Source organism: Malaclemys terrapin, chromosome 17 (assembly GCF_027887155.1).
Source record: "Malaclemys terrapin pileata isolate rMalTer1 chromosome 17, rMalTer1.hap1, whole genome shotgun sequence".
Taxonomy (NCBI): Eukaryota; Metazoa; Chordata; order Testudines; family Emydidae; genus Malaclemys; species Malaclemys terrapin.
In genome coordinates, this window is record NC_071521.1 from 730,579 (window position 1) to 750,452 (window position 19,874).

General features: G+C 38.2%; 1 protein-coding gene across 13 annotated transcripts in view; it reads right to left on the bottom strand.

Moving 5' to 3' along the window:
* Positions 1-19,874, bottom strand: part of RALGPS1 (Ral GEF with PH domain and SH3 binding motif 1) — a 377,097-nt gene that overhangs the window by 197,921 nt on the left and 159,302 nt on the right. For all 13 annotated transcript variants that reach the window (XM_054007752.1, XM_054007749.1, XM_054007751.1 and 10 more), the window contains one exon: positions 14,964-15,090. In XM_054007752.1, coding sequence (XP_053863727.1) covers positions 14,964-15,090 — 127 coding nt within the window. The remainder of the gene's footprint in view (positions 1-14,963; positions 15,091-19,874) is intronic.

A 19,874-nucleotide genomic window follows, 5' to 3' on the forward strand; every position in this document is an offset into this window, starting at 1 on the left:
AGGAATAATACATAGTTTCTCCCTAAATTCCATCAAATATTTTTCTGAAGAGGTTATTCTTACAAGTTACACAACTTACTATTTCTTTCAGGGTTGGAACCTCTCATTTATGGGGAACAAATCTGTTGACTGGAAACACAACAACTCCCTATAGTCCTTTTTAAAAAACAAAAACAAATATGGACTCTTGCATATTCTCCATCAACTGGGAGTTTGAATATCGGTAACTTAGAGGCAACGGCTCAGTGACACACTTTTCAGATTGCAATATTTCAGATTATTTCACATGCAGAAAATAATATAAAGATTAATTAAAAGTAATTTTGGAAATAGCAGTAAAGACAATCTCCCTTAAGAGGAATAAAAAACATTTAATGATTGAAATACAGAAATTATATAAGACTGTAAAATTAATCCTGTAAAATTAATCCAAACTTCAACCCTATTGAATATGCATTATAATACAGTTTTTCATTACATGAACACATGCTATTTTTTTCAGAGGACCCCTGTCTTATTCTGTGTATTGAATGAAATGTGCTCAGGAAGTGAGTCATGGTTGTGTAGTGAATGAGGCTGTTTTCTGTTAAGTTCACTCATTACAGAACTTGAAAGATGTGTAGTGAATAAGACAGGGAACTGCATGAAGGAAACAGATGGTTTTATGGTTTATTATTTTTATTATTTATTTGTATTATCGTGGTGCCTAAGAGCCCAAATGATGGACCAGGACCCCATTTTGCTAGGCGCTGTACAAACACAGAACAAAAAGACAGTTTCTGCCCCAACAAACTTACAAGCTAAGCATAAGATAAGGCAGTTGAATGACATCCTGCATGGGTATGTATTTAATATTACTTGTTATTTTCATCACTCAACATGTAACCCCATGCCTTATTTAGTACACACTATCCAAATCCTGTCTGGAATAATGACTTATTAATTTCCTCACAGGCCTTTCTATGGTGCTCATTACAACAAGTGAAATGGACTGATGGTCTCATCTCCATTTTACAGATGAGGAACTGAGGCACAGAGGAAAATATGTACAAAATTGTCTAGTGTCCACTAATTTTGGTTGCCCAACTTGAGACACCTATGGCCTGATTTTTCAGAGTAGTTAGCATTTTTATAGCATGTTCTATGTTCAATGCACAACTTCCATTGATTGATCTGGACATGGCAGCAAATGAGGACAAACACAGGGATGTATTTTAAATGGCAGGCCGCAACCTTATTCAACTGTCACACATGCTGCTCTCACATACCAGGCAATTTAAGTGAGTTCCAGTGCAGGGGTTACTGGGTTCCTACCATATAAACTATAACTCAGGGTAGACTTTCCTCAGCCTACAGCTAGGACTTCGCTCACTCATCTGATTTCTACCACTTGCCCCACAAACCCCTGCAAAGGGGACAGAGGATAGTAAAGGGGGGGTATTTCAGCCTGTCAAGGCCAAAAGGTCTCCTTTATCTCATGAACACAATACCCATCAGCAAAATCCCAGGTCTTTTACTTCAGGGAACTGTTCCTTTTTTCCTTTTAACCACACTGGAAACTGGCTGCAAGTTGTGATGAACTAACATTCCTACTAAGTACTACAACTAATTACTAAACCCTACTCCTATTTTTTGTGTAATTGTGTCTCCAAGATGCTGTGAGGAAGGTGAAAAAACTCACCAGGCCCACACCAATTTGGCCCCTACAGGAACAAAAAATTCCTTCCTGACCTCAAAACAGGCAATGAGTCAGACCTGCAGCAGCCACAAAACATAGCTCCAAAGCTACCAGAGTGAGCTGCTGAAATGGATCAAAAAAAGGCTCCATCCAGCCCAGACTACAGCTTAAATGATGAAAGGGGAGAGTGAGGGACCAGGCAGCTCCTCTCCTGCCCCAGCAGGCCAATGAGTGATTAAAGACTCTGAAGGGGGAGGGGCCACTGCTGCATCCCTCAGCTTACATTCTTCCCCTTTCTGTTGGGGCTGTCCTTATCACTATTGGCCCCATCAAGTTTTCCACCTATTGAGCAGGCATTTCAGTTGCAGTTATAAGTGCTCAGCACTGCTGGAAACCCGATCCCAGGTTGCTCGCGTTGAGCACCTAGAAAATGAAGAAAACACAATGAATGAAAAGTTTTGACTTTTTCAGCAGCGCATAGGAACTCTGTATCAGAGGCAGGGATAAAACTAAATTCTCCAGAGTGCAATTTCAACTGCTTTATCCATAAGACATCCTTTTTCTTCCTGCAGTCCCCTGCCCCGTTCACTTATACCCTTTCAACATCTGCAAAAAAAGAGGAACAAGTCCTACACACAACAGCCTCATTCACTATAGAACCCTAATTAATTCCCCCAGCATAGTCTATTCTGTACTCTGAATGAGGCAGGGATCCTGTGGAAAAAATAGTATGTAACCATGTAATTAAAGATTGTATCATAATGCATACACACGCGGAGGGTAAATAAAGGTTGCACAGGCAACCTTAATTCTGGCATTTCCTAACTTTTAGAAGCTTGACTTTGCAACTTTAACTTTCTTTTATTGTAGCTTTTTCTTTTATTGTAGCTTTTTGTATATAATGTCTAGACATTATATACAAAAAGCTACAATAAAAGAAAGTTAAACCTGAAAACCTGAAACCAACATGCAATGCCCCTAACCTAAAATCAAATTACATGATTTTTTATTGCACCTCTTTCATTCCTTTCTTCTAGCCCTCAAAACTGTGTAGAAAAGCTTCAAACATGTGACCAGAGTATAACCTGAAGGTGAAGAAACCAAAAAACAAAATGAACTCCAATTTATTATTTAAAAAAAAATCTTATGAAATTTCCGGCAAATTGCATGGCTTTTTGAGGCTTGACTCAAGATTTTGTGAAAACTTAGGGGCTTAGAAAGTCTGTACAAGGTAAGTATTAAACAAATTTATTAGTTTCAGGATGTATTTAGATGAACTTCATGTTAATAATTTTTTTATTGTTAACTATATATAGTGTTCCCTTAAATAATCCACAATAAGGGTTAACAAGACAGTATTCCAGTAGATTGTTAAAAGTAATATAAAAAAATATCATTGGGAATATATAACTGACGCAAATGATCAGTAAAGGAAAGAAAACCTTTTACAGGTTTTGGAAAAGGTTTCGGAATAAACCTCCTCAAACACTTGCTTCCCAAAACCACAAATATTATGCTGTATTCAGCTAAAATTGAACCTCATCATCTTTCTCCTCTCTCCTCCTAGAGATAGAAATTACAGGCAGAGAATATGCACCCAGAAATATGCACATTTCCTTTGATGTTAATACTACTAATTTATTTTCAGCTCTCCTTATTGCTTTGTTTGCTTCTTGACTATGACAAGGTGCCACTCGCCCCCTATACAAAGATAGACTGTACATTCTGGTATTTTTTTTAATTCACTTTGTGCTTTCAGATGTTGGATTTGCTGTTTGCCCTCACTAAAAGTCACAAGAAATACAATAATACACTCAAAAGCTTGTGTCTCTCTCACCAACAGAAATTGGTCCAATAAAAGATATTACCTCTCCCAGCTTGTCTCTCTTATTTCTGAATTGTCCCTTCCAGATAACTAAAACACTAATGCTTAGAGTCAAGTTCAGTTCCCCTAATTCAGGCACTGCTCCCACTGACTTCAACAGGAGTTGTATTTGAGAACCTAAGAGTAGAATATATACGTAAGAAGCAAATACCCCTGTCACAGCCCAGTTCTGTCCTTTCAATATTGCCAAAGGGACACAATCACTTCTGCTTCACTGTTTCCAGTATGTGAAATGATTCAAGATTTAATAATCAAAGATATTGTACACACACCACAAGACACAATACTGTAGAGGTTTACCTCTTAGCCCTACAAATAAAATAAAATCAACCAAGTTGAGTTTAATGAAAAAGGAAAATAGATTTTGTTTTGGGCGCCACCCCCTAATAAACAGATTGCCACAAGGGATACACAAAATTGATACACTCCAAGCCAAGTAATAGAAATGGGTAAAGACCATATTGTATCTTTCTCACAGTAGGATAAGCAAGGCTACCCTGACACATTCTCAGCATGCTAGGAGCTGCACAGCTGAATACTACCAACAGTGTCCAGAAAAAAGGTTATCTCCCTATTATTAAAGCAAATTGCTGGAGAAAGCAAGTTTTAACTTTCGTACTTAAATGTCCATTTCAAAGAAGTCCTTCCATAAAATTCTTCTGTCATCACTCAGGGCTGTTATACCCATTGTTATATCCAAAGAAAAGGGGGGTGACCCTTTAATAGTTTCTCTACAAGAGAAACATATACTACACAATAGAATAGCCCCCCCCCCCCCCCCCACACACACACACAGACATACACACCTTTGTCTTCCCTAAGGTACACGTATGAAAAGACCACCTTCAATGAACATTGGAAAATTCAGTGACCAACCACAGTACCCATAAATTTTCAAACAAGACTGCAATTATTTCCCAGACCAACCTGCGGCTAAATGCTTCCAAACACTCCAGACCACAGTCTTGGTGATCTCAAGATTTTTCTAACTTGGAAGATCAGTCTAAAAAGAAAAAAATTCTACTGCAAAGTTTTAAAAATAGTTTAAAATAGTGGTTTTAAACATGGATAAGACTAAATCCATTTAATATCTTACAGAGTGTGGTTGTGAATATTATTTTACTTGCTTAGACTGTGCTCATTTAGAACTTCAAGTAAAGTTTTAATTTTTCTTTCCAGTTACACATACACATTCAACAACTATGTTAATGTACTGTTAAGGTGGACAGTACATTGCATTAATTTAGGGTAAACAACATTACAGAGATGTTGTAATTATCCCAAACCCCATTGGTATAAAACCAGGAAATTAAGTTAAGGTTAAACTTAAACCTAACAGAAATCCAAACATATTAAGGTAAGAAATGCACAGTTAAAGCAACCAACCTTAACTTTGCCCTTTAGTGGCACCATGAACAAAAAAGTGGTGTCTTTAAAAATCAGTTTTATCTCATTCTAAACAAACTAACACTTGTACGTGACTGTGATATATATTAACTATGTGGAAAATATGAAGTCTGTTATTCTGTAACTGACATACTTAGGGGCAAAAATAAAGTTGTAGCACTGGGTACTAAATTCCTTATAGGACCCATTTTAATTAACTGTAATTCCTAAAATAAAAAACAACTCTATGTGTTAATTCTGAGAAAAATGTATTCTGTACTCAAAGAGTAAATGATATAAATTTGGAGAGGGTACACTGTATTTTTCATAATTTTAAAGCCAGAAGGGAAAATTAAATAATCTAGTCTGACTTCCTATATAACACAGGCCATAGAATTTCATCCAGTTATCCCAGTATTGAGACCAATTACTTAAGTTTGAGTAAAGCATATCTTCCAGAAAGGGTACTGGTCTAGATTTGAAGATACTGAGATGGAGAATCAACCACCTCCCTTGCTAGTTGTTCTAATGATTAATTACTCTCACTGTTAAACAGTTGTGCCTTATTTCTAATTTGAATTTGTCTGGTCTCAATTTTCAGCTATTGGTTCTTGTTATGCCTTTTTCTGCTAGAGTAAAGAGCCCTTTAGTATCCAGTAATTTCTCCCTATGAAGATATTTATACATCATAATCAAGTCACCTCTCAATCTTCTTTCTGATAAATTAGACAGATTGAGCTCTTTCAGTGTTTCACTATATGGCATTTTCTCTAGCCCTCAAAGAATTTTTATGGCTCTTTTCTGCACTCTATCCAATAGTTCAACATCCTTCTTAAAATGTGGACACCAGAACTGGACACAGTAGTCCAGTATCAGTCTCCTCAACACTGTATACAGAGGTAAAAATCACTTCCCTACTCCTATTCCTCAATTCCATTTATATCACATTAGTTCTTTTTGCCATAGCATTGCACTGGGAGCTAACGTTCAGTTGCTTGTCCACTATGACCCCTAAAATCCTTTTCAGAGTCACTGCTTTCCAGAATATAGTCCCCCCGTTCTGTAGGTACAACCTGCATTCTTTGTTCATAGATGGATGACCTTGCTTTTGGCTATCTTAAAACACATTTTGTTTGAGTGGGCCTCGTATATCAGGAAATCCAGATTACTCTGTATGACTGCCCTATTATCAATACTTGACACCTCGTACTGGACAGCAGATCACACTCGTGATACAAGGACATCATTGTGCTTCTTTCCAAACATAAAACAGAAATATTTCTTGAACACTTCCACCTTTTTCTGTAGTATTATTAGAATTCTACAATCTCCATCAAGTAATGAACCTATACCTTTGTCAGGATTTCTTCTGTTCCCAATATACTAAATCCCTGCTTTAAGTGCGTAACTCAACTCAACATTAACTAAAGCTTCCAGAATGAGACAGAAAGTGATAGCACATACATATAACCTGCTGATGTCCTGTTGAGCAGCCTATGTAAAATGAGTTTGTTACCACTTGCTATCCTGGCTGGAAGTCTTAAGAAGAGAGGCCAAAGACTGAATTGAGATGGAGAATAAATTTTCCCTTTACCACTAAAAGTAACTCCTCCAAGTCATATATGGCACATTAGTAGGAGAGAAATATATGGGGAAGTTTGCTGCTGCCTACATTGTAGCTGTTTTGTCCTTGTTCTTCAGTCTAGTACCAATACTATATTCACTAAAGAACAAATGTAACATTAGGTATGGTACTGGGAAATAACATGGGGTCAGCATGCACAAGTACTAAGTATTGAACAAGCAGCCAGAGCGGGAATCAAAGTTAGGTAAGTATTCCAATTGCAAACCTCCTTTTTAAGATGCCATATATACTCGTTCATAAGCCGAGTATTTTTGGTAAAAAAATGATGCATCAAAGAGCGAAGGTCGGCTTATAAAAGGGTCTACACCAAAATTTGATGATTTTAAAAACTCTATGGAATCATTGAATTGAATATCTAATACATTGTCGTTTTGTTTACCTGGAGCGTCTGCAGGCATGGCACGCCACTTCCTGCAGCTCCCATTGGCTGGGAACGGCAAACCGCAGCCACAGGGAGCTGAGGGGCTCTATGCCGGCAGAAGCTCCAAGTAAACAAAACGTCCCACCAGTGGCTTACCCTGACAGGCCGGGAGCCAAAGTTTGCAGACCCATTTATTGATGTCAATACTGCAGCTGTTTAAAGTTGCAAAGGCTTTGTTTAGTGGACTAGATTGGCTTGAAAGGAATACTAAAAGAGCAGTGTTGCAGATCTGCATGACATTTGACCCATGCATTTCACAAAATGCTACATCTTACAAGCCAATCAGAAAAATGCAATGAATGATAGTATTATAGCACTGGTGCCAGTCCGCTACTGTGTAATTTGATCTCTTTATGCATTTCTACCAATGGACTTCTTGGAGCGTTCACAGGCACGGAGCCCCTCAGCTCCCAGTGTCTGCAGTTCGCCGTTCCCAGCCAATGGGAGCTGCGGGAAGCCACTTCCCTCAGCTGCCATTGGCTGGGAATGGCAAACCGCAGACACTGGGAGCTGAGGGGCTCCGTGCCTGTGAACGCTCCAGGTAAATAAAACATCCGGGCCCACTAGCAGCTTACCCTAACGGGCCAGGAGCCAAAGTTTGCCAACCCCTGAAATATAGGGTCAGCTTACGAAAGGGTCATACAGTTTTTGCTATTTTTACCTAACCATCTTGGGGGGTCGGCTTATAAATGAACAGGCTAATAAACGAGTATATACGGTACTTCTAATTTTGCTGTGAGAATTTTTACACTAGAGCTTGGAGCAAACAAACTTATTCCAAAGGCAGGTGTACTTTTTCAGTGAGAGACTGAGATTGTGTGCCTATACATACACATTTTTACAGTTTTTTTTTAAATCATTCTGCTTGTTTTAAAGCTTTATGGTGTTTTATGAGTTTTCAAAACCTGCAAGTTATAGTGATACTTGTTTTTTTATAGCTTTACTTTCAAATGAATATTTTCATGGGGCATTGATCTAGAATGCACCTTAGAGTGCTGGAGTAATATGGAAGAAACATATTGACAGTAACAGAGTCACTTAATTCAGAAATGAGGTTTTGCAGTGCCCATGCACTAATGTTTTCCAAATTAAATTTCATAAAGATTTAGCAAATGGACATAATGCACAGCTAATGTTTATAAAATGCCACCAAACCAGTACTGAGACTGAACGAAAAACAATACAAAATTCATCCTTACATAGATGAGTAATAACTATTAGCAATTCTTAAATACATATTTTCATGAGTTTAAAGATATGTTTATGACAATCATTCCAGCCTCTTCAGGACAAATGAAATACCACAAATTTTAGAACTTGCTAAAGATGGCTTACAAAAATCATAAAAAAGTAGGGCTGTCAATTAATCGCAGTTAACTCACGCGATTAACTAAAAAAAATTAATTGCGATTAAAAAATTAATCATGATTAATCGCACTTATAACAAGAGAATACCAACTGAAATTTATTAAATATTTTTGGATTTTTTTCTACATTTTCAATATTGATTTCAATTACAACACAGAATACAAAGTGCACATTGCTCACTTTATATTATTATTTTTTATTACAAATGTATGCACTGTAAAAATGATAAACAAAAGAAATAGTATTTTTCAATTCACCTCATACAAGTACTGAAGTGCAATCTCTTTATCGTGAAAGCGTAACTTACAAATGCAGATTATTTTTGGCTACATAACTACACTCAAAAACAAAACAAACAGTGTAAAACTTTTGAGCCTAGGTTCACTCAATCCTACTTCTTATTCTGCCAATCGGTAAGACAAACAAGTTTGTTTACATTGTTGGGAGATACTGCTGCCTGCTTCTTATTTACAATGTCACCTGAAAGTGAGAACAGGCATTCGCATGGCACTTTTGTAGCCAGCATTGCAAGGTATTTACATGCCAGATATGCTAAACATTCGTATACCCCTTCGTGCTTCGGCCACCACTCCAAAGGACATACTTACATGCTGATAATGCTTGTTAAAAAAATAATGCATCAATTAAATTTGTGACTGTACTCCTTGGGGGGAGAACTGCAGGTCTTCTGCTTTGTTTTACCCACATTCTGCATATATTTCATGTTATAGCAGTCTTGGATAATGACCGAGAACATGTTCACTTTAAGAACACTTTCACAACAGATTTGACAAAACGCAAAGAATGTACCGATGTCATATTTTGAAAAATAGCTACAGCACTCGACCCTAGATTTAAGAATCTGAAGTGCCTTCCAAAATCTGAGAGGGACAAGGTGTGCAGCATTCTTTTAGAGGTCTTAAAAGAGCAACACTCTGATGTGGAAACTACACAACACAAACCACCAAAAAAGAAAATCAACCTTCTGTGGGTGGCATCTGACTCAAAAGATGAAAATGAACATGCGTCAGTCCACGCTGCTTCAGATCGTTATCAAGCAAAACCCATCATCAGCATGGAAGCATGTCTTCCGAAATGGTGGCTGAAGCATGAAGGGACATATGAATCTTTAGCGCATCTGGCACGTAAATATCTTGCTACAACAGTGCCATGCGAACGCCTGTTCTCAGTTTCAGGTGACATTGTAAACAAGAAGCCGGCAGCATTATCTCCTGCAAATTGTAACTAACCTTGCTTGTCTGAGTGATTGGCTGACCAAGAAGTAAGACTGAGTGGACTTGTAGGCTCTAAAATTTTACATTCTTTTATTTTTTAATGCAGGTTTTTTGTTTTTTTTTTTACATAATTCTACATTTGTAAGTTCAACTTTCATGATAAAGGGATTGCACTACAATAAGTGTATGAGGTGAATTGAAAAATTTTTTTTTGTTTTTTACAGTGCAAATATTTGTAATAAAAATAAATATAAAGTGAGCACTGTTGTAGCTGGTGTTGCAAGATATTTACTTGCAGAATACTTTGTATTCTGTGTTATAATTGAAATTAATATATTTGAAAATGTAGTAACCGTCCAAAAATATTTAAAATAAATGGTATTCTATTGTTGTTTAACAGCGCACTTAATTGCGCGATTAATCACTATTAACTTTTTAAATTAATTTTTTAATCGCTTTACAGCCCTATAAAAAGAGAAATTAATAGCCACCAATCTGGTTAAATAACATTTTACCATTAAGATTGTGACACAAACAACCAGAAGCCTGAAATTCAAAGTTAAGGCTGTTTTTCACTCCAATATCAAGAGGGAAGGATGAAGATATAAAGAGTTAAGAAGAAAACTGGCAGGAGAAATGAGATAAATGTATTACAGAAATGCATTCCTACAAATTTGCTTGTATAGCAATTATGTAAACTTTCTTCTTTAAATAAAACAATTTCAATGAAACATTCCCACTAACAATTATCCATGTCTTCAAAGACCTAGCTAACTTAAATCTCATCTAGAATAATAATTTGTTATGCCCCTAAACTCCTGTGGTTAGAAGGTCAAAAGCACTACTCTGAAGTTTAATTGGAACTGAAATCATGTCAACGTACAGTATATAAAGAATGGGGAAGTGGCTAAAGCACAAGACTGGGAATCAGGCTGAGTTCTACTTTTAATTCTGTCACTACTTTCTGTCTGACCTTTAGTAAATAATTTCAAATTTTTATGCCTCAGTTTCTTCATCATAAAGTGAGACAATCATACTTACTTCATAGGGAGTTATGAGGCTAATTTCATTAATGTTTGTCATGCAATTTGAGGTCTTTGGATGAAAGACACTATAGAAATGCAAAGTCTTCTCATAATAAGTAGAGCTGGCAATGTCATCTGTTGTTAAGTGTCCTTATATTCCTTTATAATGCACTGTTTTCAGCAGCTTACAACTTTGCCATACTTTAACCTGAAAATTTCCATGCTGGATGTCTGTGAATCACAGGCCCATTAGTGTTCACTACTCTGTGATAGCAGCTTGTATCAGGCCAGACATACTCACTACACCTAACACATTGTTGTCATAAACTGTATCTAAAACATGCCATGTAATCAATCATACACAAACTGGTAACACCCTGGCCCCCAAAAAAATCACTGTGTGGTGTATGTATGGGGTGTATACCAGGTGTTATAAATAAGTGCTAGAATTATGTTTTTAATAATGTATTTGGTAAGCAGGGCCTAAGCCACGGCTGTTCCAGACAAAGGAATGTGGTTCCATCTGCTTGAATGAGTCTCTGATGTAAATTAGGCAAGATGTGACCAAAGACAAAGAAAAGCACATTTACATGCAAGGTAAACAAAGCCATCAGGAGATCAAGCGGGGAAAGATGAATATAATCTCAATGGGGATGGAGAATGCACTCCAAGGAAGTCTTCCTGCCTCTTGACCAGGGTCACTGCGCAGACAGCAGTGCATCTACACCCCCACAGGAGAGAGAAACTTGGTCTGGGCTTACTTTTCAAAGAATACATTTCAAAGGTTTGCTGGGCTATAAAAACAGGGGTTCTGAACCTCTAATGATAAGCAATTGAATCAACTGATTATATACAATATTACTGTATTATCAAACTGTATCACGCAAACTCTTTTAGGAAAGCCTGCAACACATTGATTAATATCATTGTGAAATGTCTGCATTAGCACTGTGTGAGGAATTGTGGATACGCAGTGATATTATGCTTTAAAGTCTGAAACCAAACACAGGAAGAAACACGTTCTCTCTCAGTTAGGAAGGAAGGCAACTATCTACCTGTCTGAAATATAAATTAAGCATTACTGAATCAAAACAATGGAAGCCTATTTACATACAAATCAGGGGATGGGAAGTCAACAGGAAGAGAGGAACAGCAGGAAGCCTTTCTGACTCTTATAACAGGGTCAATGAAATTTGGGAAATATGAGCAGAAACAGAAAGCTATTTTGGGACCCACAACATGGGGGATCAAGTGGCCAGAGCTCTTGATTTCAAGGGGGCTGAAGTCTCTGAAAACTAAATCTAGGTGAGAAATACGTTTAAGCAAAGATTGCAATTTGCTTGTTAATTTTTAGTCTTGGAAGCACGTGCTTGTAACCATTTCTGTCTTTATTCCTTATATTTGGTGTCACTTAATCCAATGTATTTTGTTAAATAAACTTATTTTATTTTTACGATAAACTGTATCAGTTCTATGATTGAAATATGAGTGTTTGTCAAACCACAGTTCAATTAATGAGCTGCACTGTAAAACTGTGGTTTACTGTTCGTTACTTTCAAGGCAAGATTCGGACTGGCAGAGTTCTGAAGAATTTGCTGGCAAGGCAGACAAGTTATGATGTCAGGGAGTTGTCACACAGCTTAGCTGTAGCAAAACAGAGGAGGAGAAGGACCTCGGAGTATTGGTTGATCACAGGATGACTATGAGCCGCCAATGTGATATGGCTGTGAAAAAAGGGAATGCGGTCTTCGGATGCATTAGGCGAGGTATTTCCAGTAGAGATAAGGAGGTGTTAGTACCATTATAAAAGGCACTGGTGAGACCTCATCTGGAATATTGTGTGCAGTTCTGGTCTCCCATGTTTAAGAAGGATGAATTCAAACTGGAACAGGTACAGAAAAGGGCTACTAGGATGATCCGAGGAATGGAAAACCTGTCTTATGAAAGGAGACTCAAACAGCTTGGCTTGTTTAGCCGAACCAAAAGAAGGCTAAGGGGAGATATGATTGCTCTCTATAAACATATCAGAGGGATAAATACCAGGGAGGGAGAGGAATTATTTAAGCTCAGTACCAATGTGGACACAAGAACAAATGGATATAAACTGGCCATCAGGAAGTTTAGGCTTAAAATTAGATGAAGGTTTCTAACCATCAGAAGAGTGAAGTTCTGGAACAGCCTTCCAAGGGGAGCAGTGGGGGCAAAAGACATATCTGGCTTCAAGACTGAGCTTGATAAGTTTATGGAGGGGATGGTAACATGGGATAGCCTAATTTTGGCAATTAATTGGTCTTTGATTATTAGTGGTAAATATGCCCTATGGCCTGTGATGGGGTGTTAGATGGGCTGGGATCTGAGTTACTACAGAGAATTCTTTCCTGGGTGTCTGGCTGGTGAGTCTTGCCCACATGTTCGGGGTTTTGCTGATCGCCATATTTGGGGTCGGGAAGGAATTTTCTTCCAGGGCAGATTGGCAGAGGCCCTGGAGGGTTTTCACCTTCCTCTGCAGTGTGGGGCACAGATCACTTGCTGGAGGATTCTCTGCACCTTGAAGTCTTTAAACCATGATTTGAGGACTTCAATAACTCAGACATAGGTTAGGGGTTTATTGCAGGAGTGGGTGGGTGAGATTCTGTGGCCTGCGTTGTGCAGGAGGTCAGTCTAGACGATCATAATGGTTCCTTCTGACCTTAAAGTCTATGATTCTATGATAGAAAGCTGGCTAGATCGTTGGGCTCAATGGGTAGTGATCAATGGTTCCATGTCTAGTTGGCAGCCGGTTTCAAGCGGAGTGCCCCAAGGGTCAATCCAGGGGCTGGTTTTGTTCAATATCTTCATTAATGATCTGGAAGATGGCGTGTACTGCACTCTCAGCAAGTTTGCAGATGACACTAAACTGGGATGAGTGGTAGATATGCTGGAGGGTAGGGACAAGATACAGAGGGACCTAGACAAATTAGAAGATTGGGTCAAAAGAAATCTGATGAGGTTCAACAAGGACAAGTGCAGAGTCCTGCACTTAGGACGGAAGAATCTCATGCACTGCTACAGACTGGGGACTGACTGGCTAAGCAGTAGTTTTGCAGAAAAGGACCTAGGGGTTACAGTGGACGAGAAGCTGGATATGAGTTGACAATGTGCCCTTGTTGCCAAGAAGGCTAACGGCATTTTGCGTTGTATAAGTAGGAGCATTGCCAGCAGACTGAGGGACGTGATCGTTCCCCTCTATTCGGCATTGGTGAGGTATCATCTGGAGTCCTGTGTCCAGTTTTGGGCTCCACATTACAAGAAGGATGTGGAAAAATTGGAAAGAGTCCAGTGGAAGGCAACAAAAATTATTAGGAGGCACATGATTTATGAGGAGAGGCTGAGGGAACTGGGATTATTTAGTCTGCAGAAGAAAAGAATGAGGGGGGATTTGATAGCTGCTTTTAACTATCTGAAAGGGGGTTCCAAAGAGGATGGATCTAGACTGTTCTCAGTGGTAGCAGATGACAGAACAAGGAGTAATGGTCTCAAGTTGCAGTGGGGGAGATTTAGGTCGGATATTAGGAAAAACTTTTTTCACTACGCCTGGAGGAGCTACCAGAGACTAAGAGGCTCGGCTCTGCTCTCCCTCCCCTGGCAGGGAGGCTGGGAGGAACCCCTGCCAGACAAGGTGGGGGCTGTAAACCCAGGGAGTGTGGATAAATTCCCAGGGAGAGTGAAATCTCCCAGCCCACAGCTAAGAGGAAGCACAGAACCCACTGAGGCGGAGAAGGAGCTTTGCCACACCCCCTAACCTCCCCGTTTTTTTAACTGCAGGGGTGTTAACGGGCCACTTTACCTTGAATGTCCTTTAGAATTTGTGTTAACTACTTATGCTAAACAATCTGTTCCATCTTATATTTAGCTGTAATGCTCTGAGTATCTTACAGACCGGAAGAGCTCTGAATAACTTGAAAGCTTGTCTCTTTCACTAACAAAAGTTGGTCCAGTAAAATAATGTTTTCACCCCTCAGCTCACAGAGAATCCAATCCTCTTGTAAATTAAAAAAAGCTATGATCCACATTAAACACTGATGTAATTATGTTTTCCGATTTAATGTGAAGATGAAAGCTCTCCAAGTTCACAGTGATCTTAGACATTATTACACCTTAAAATCCTTCACTACCTTTAATTTTCCTGAACAACAAACTAAGTGAACCACATGTTCAATATGTGGTTTGCTTCAAGTACACCAGTTCCAGTTGGCTATTTGTCAGTCAGAAACAGCAAAGACTTCTTATTCAAAACTGAATATATTTCCACAGATACCACAAGCCTGTTTTCACACCTACCTAAATAGGGAATAGTAGGGACCATCTTTAAGCTTCTGATGTACTCTCGTGTCCTCTTATAATTATCTTCCTTAGACATTAAGTAGTCTAACTTCTCAAAGGTGGTCTTGTCTTTGCGATTCAGAAGCTAAAGAGAAGAGAAAGATAAATAGTAAATACAAACTCAAGAGATAGTGTCACCCAGAAGACAGAAAAGCATACTACAAGGAGATTTGGTTAGATTTAAAACAAACAAACCATTTTTTTGCACATTAAAATAAAAGTACAGTTTCACCCTCTGAAGCTATAGACAGATCTTTAGTATTATTTATACATATTTTGTCAGTATATCATCTTTTATATACATTTTTATGTAAATGATAAAATGTTGACACTAACATGAGCTGTGTTAAATTTTTAAGGGAAATATGTAAGATGTTATAATCCAGACATTAACATTCTTTCCTAATTTACAGAATATTATATGCTCTTGATTTTGAAACTTAAAATAACTAATACTAAGAAAGGCTCTCGATATATATGCAAGATACACCATTTCATCAGTGTCTCAATAAAAGCATGTCTATAAATGTTAACAGAGTTGCTAAAACCTTGGAAGAAAAAGTCTTAAAATAAATTATATTTATGGTTAATCTTACTATTTGCTACAAAATCTTGGCAAGTTACAGAGTACGGCAAAACAGGTGAGAATAACAGTCTGACATCCTAAACCAGTGGTTCTCAAACTTTTGTACTGGTGACCAGGGCCACTGAAAGCGGGTTCGGGCCCCAGTGAAAAATTTTGGGCCCCCCGCAAGGGCAGACCAACTAAAGAGGGCTGACGGGGGTGGGGGGGGAGAAGCCGGGCCCCCTTCCGGACCGCCGGGCCCCGATAATTTGTACTGGCTCCCCCCCCTTGTCAGCCCTGCTGGTGACCCCTTTCACATAGCAAGCCTCTGAGTGTGACCCCCCTTATAAATTAAAAACACGTTTTTATATATTTAACACCATTATAAATGCTGGATGCAAAGTGGGGTATGGGGTGGAGGCTGACAGCTTGCGACCCCCCATGTAATAACCTCGCAACCTCCTGAAGGGTCCCGACCCCCGGTTTGGGAACCCCTACCCTAAACTATGGAGACATAAATGTGTAATATACTAGATCAAAAATGGATAGCTCCCTCACAATATTCCACTTCTTGTTTCAGAAAGCTTAATAAAGGACTTTACAACTAATATTTTTACAATGCCAGGAGACTGGTCATAGTGATCAAGACTCCGATCCTGCAATGAATAACACGTGTGGCCTGCTTCACTGAAGCAGGAGAAGCACAGTTAAGTCAGTGGGGCTCTGTGTGGCTGCAGCATTCAAACCTGTAGTATCTTATCGCAAGCACACAGGTTTCAAGATAAACCCTTTATTAAGAATGGAAACTATGTACTGAAATAAGGTAACAAAACTTCTCACTACCCTCTCAATGTAACCTGTGACTGCCCTGACCTAGGTTCCTTTGTTCCTACTCCCAAGCAGGAAGTACCTCACAGATACACCAGACTGCATGGGAAGTGTGGTGTCTCTACATTTCTGGAGAAGTTACTCTATAGCCCAAACATGTGCACTTTAAATTGAAGGATCAAGGCCTAAGCAAGTTAAGAATGGTGCATACACAAGTTGAATATGAGTAATGAAAAACTACACATGATTGAACACCAGTTGTCAGTGAGATAACAAAAAAAAATGGTGAACACAAACAGAAAGGCTGCAACAGTTTTCTGAAATCACCTCTTTTCCCTTTTCACATTAAAAGGCATGAGAGTTTTATGAATATTCACTAAAGCCCTGATCCTACATTGCAATTCATGCCTATGGACTGTTGTACAGAGAAACATGGAATTCTTAGGGCTCTGCATGAATCCTTCTGTCTACCTGGAGGGACCAAGACCTAATTCAATCCAGTGCAAAACCTCATCACTTCCTAGATGGCAAATTTCACTGATGTACAAATATGCCACCATTATAGAATTTTACCATTTTTGTAGCTGAAATCAATTATAATGAAGGAATTCCTTTCAAAATCTGTTTCTGATTTCACAAAAAACTTAGTGTGAGAACAAAAGATATTTTACATTTAACAAATGTAGGGAAACAGTGATATGAGTAGTGTTAGCAGTATCAGCAGTGGCAATCACAGCAAAGAATGTGACGGCAACAGCTTTCTAAAACATCAGAAACAACATCTTATTTTAGGCAAAGGGAAGTTAATTTCTTCTTCCTTAGAGGATCACAATATCCCTTACTCACAGATTTCGGAAATGATGGCTTAACATTTTGCTTTCTAAATTAAGCTGGGCATACGTCATATATTTCATTTCTTATTTATCTAATGACATTCTGTAATTCCACAAAATGTCATATACGGATACTTTGAATGCAAATTTTAATACACTAGTATATTTCACAAGGGTACATAATGTAAACTCACTTCTTGAAGTCTCAGTCCTGCAAACAGTTATGTATGTGCTTAGTTTCAAGGATGTGAGCGGACCCATTGTTTAAGTTTCCCTGCTTTGCACCTACTTGGGACTGCTCATCACAAAGTTAAACTTGTACTTATGTTCTTTACTGGATCAGAGCCCTAATACCAAATCTTCATACCCTAGAGGTAGCATAGGCATTTTTTCTTTTAAGCATTTTAATAACATTATATTTTAATCTTTTGGGAGTTTTAAAGATTATATTTTAATCTTTGGGAGTATATAGTCAATTATTTCACAGTTCTGAATAGTTAATAGCTCACCCAATATGGATCACATTAACTTTGAAATGACATGACTCCCTCTTTACTTCAATATTGTGTATCATCTAATCTTGCTATATAAACATTCTGATTTACAGAATAATTTAGCTAAATTTATTTTACATAAAAGGCTAGATTAAATTCTATTTACCCATTTAAGGTATATTTTTATGGAAAATTTTGTCTGCAAGAAACAATTTCTGAAGCTGGGGTTGATCAGTATGGGCATATTTCCAAATTAAATAAAAACTGGAATATGTTCTACGATATTCTGAGTTTCTTATTTCATTTTAAATCAAGAATGTCCATACAATCTTTCAAGCTGGTTTAACTAACCTGTCTTAAAACCACACATTAAACTAAACTAGTGCAACTCTGCTTCTCCTGGTCCAGCAACAAGAGGGAGTAGGTGAGGAGGTGTCACGTGAAAATCTGCTATCCATCCAAACATACCCGTTTTGTTATTGAGCATATGTAAACGTCTCTGAACATCACATACTCTGAAGTGAGTAAATGCAGGGTGTGTGCACAGGTGTACTTGGCAACTGAAGTCTCCGTGAGGCTCCTGCCTTTATCCAAACTTTGTCCTTCGTTTCAGTGAGTGTTTCACTTTCCCAAGTACACTGAAGCAGCGCTGAGTTCCTGCAATAATATGCAAGATTGAATCTGTTGCAGACAGGAGTTGACCTGCAGGAATGTCCTATCATTCAGATCCCAAGTTCTTTTGCCTACACTGTGATTTATCTTTATCTGAACATTCACTGTATGGCATGAGGGCAGGGTAATATACAATGAGGTCTACAGAAGGTACATTTTGACTAGTATAGGGAACCCATCAAAATGTGCCTTCCTCCAGTCTGAAGTGGGCACATCTTGACAGGTATAGGGATCGCATCAAAATGCGTCCAAATCCTAGTTTCTACCCTGGCCAAAGGGCACATTTTAATCATTATGAAGAGTCCATCAACGTCTGCCCACAATCTAATTTTACCTCTAGTCTCAAGGAATGCACACTTGAGGGGCATGAGGCAAACATAAATTTCATGCTTGATCCTAGAAAATATTCGCATTAGGGATTTTTAATCACATAAGTACCAGTGAAGCAAACTGGACTTTTTGCATTAGTGAAACCTGATCAAATAAAAAATGAAAAACAGGATCAGGCCCTTGAATATTATCATTTGACCTGAGGAAACCTTCTGTACTATGTTTAAATAACAATTCACAATCAATCCACAATTTTAGCAATGGATCTACCGCACACTGGAAAAGCCATGACTACATTACAGATAATGAATAAAGTATTTAAAATAATACTATTTTAAAATTATGTCATTTTTAATTCGTCTAATTTTTTTTTAAGGTCACGGGTTGGGTACCTAAGATGAATCCACATCAAGTGTATCCCAGACACTTCAGAAAAGCCAGATTTGGAAAAAAAAATATTAAAAATACTCTGAGCCTAATACATTCATCAAGTTTTTTTCACTGAAAAAAAAAATTTAACTTAAGAGTTACTAGTCATCTTCCTGACCCAGTCTGGCTGTTCTTATGTTCCTGGTCTGTTGCTTTGATTATCATTCCCCTCTTTGATTCTCTCCACTGTGTTTCCATCTGCCATTGCATGAGATTTAAATAATAGCCACCACTTTCAAGATTCTCCATGAATCTGCTCCTTCCTACTTACATTTACTTGTTGTGCTTCACCTGATACTCTTCCCCTTCCACGCTGCCACCAATGTCACCCTTTCCTACCCATCAGTCATCTTCTTGAATAATCTCCTCCATATCTTTTCATGTGGCCTCATATATTCTTCAATTTCCCAAAACATGTGCAAGGCCATTACTCTCTCTGCTTTTAGATGGTGTTCCCTACAGTGGATCATGCTGATTTGTACAATATTTCCCTTTTGTTATTGACCTTTCCTGACCTCTCTGTCTATCGTAGATTATCAGTTCCTTGGGGCAGGGACCGCCTCGTCTTGCATATCTGGAAAGTGCCCAGCATATCATGGGCACTACAATAAACAAAAGAAATAATAACTTCAGATATTTCTGTTTTGTTACATTTGTCCTAGAGACTGTGAATGGAACTGTTTACTCAGCTAAATATATATACTCGTTCATAAGCCGA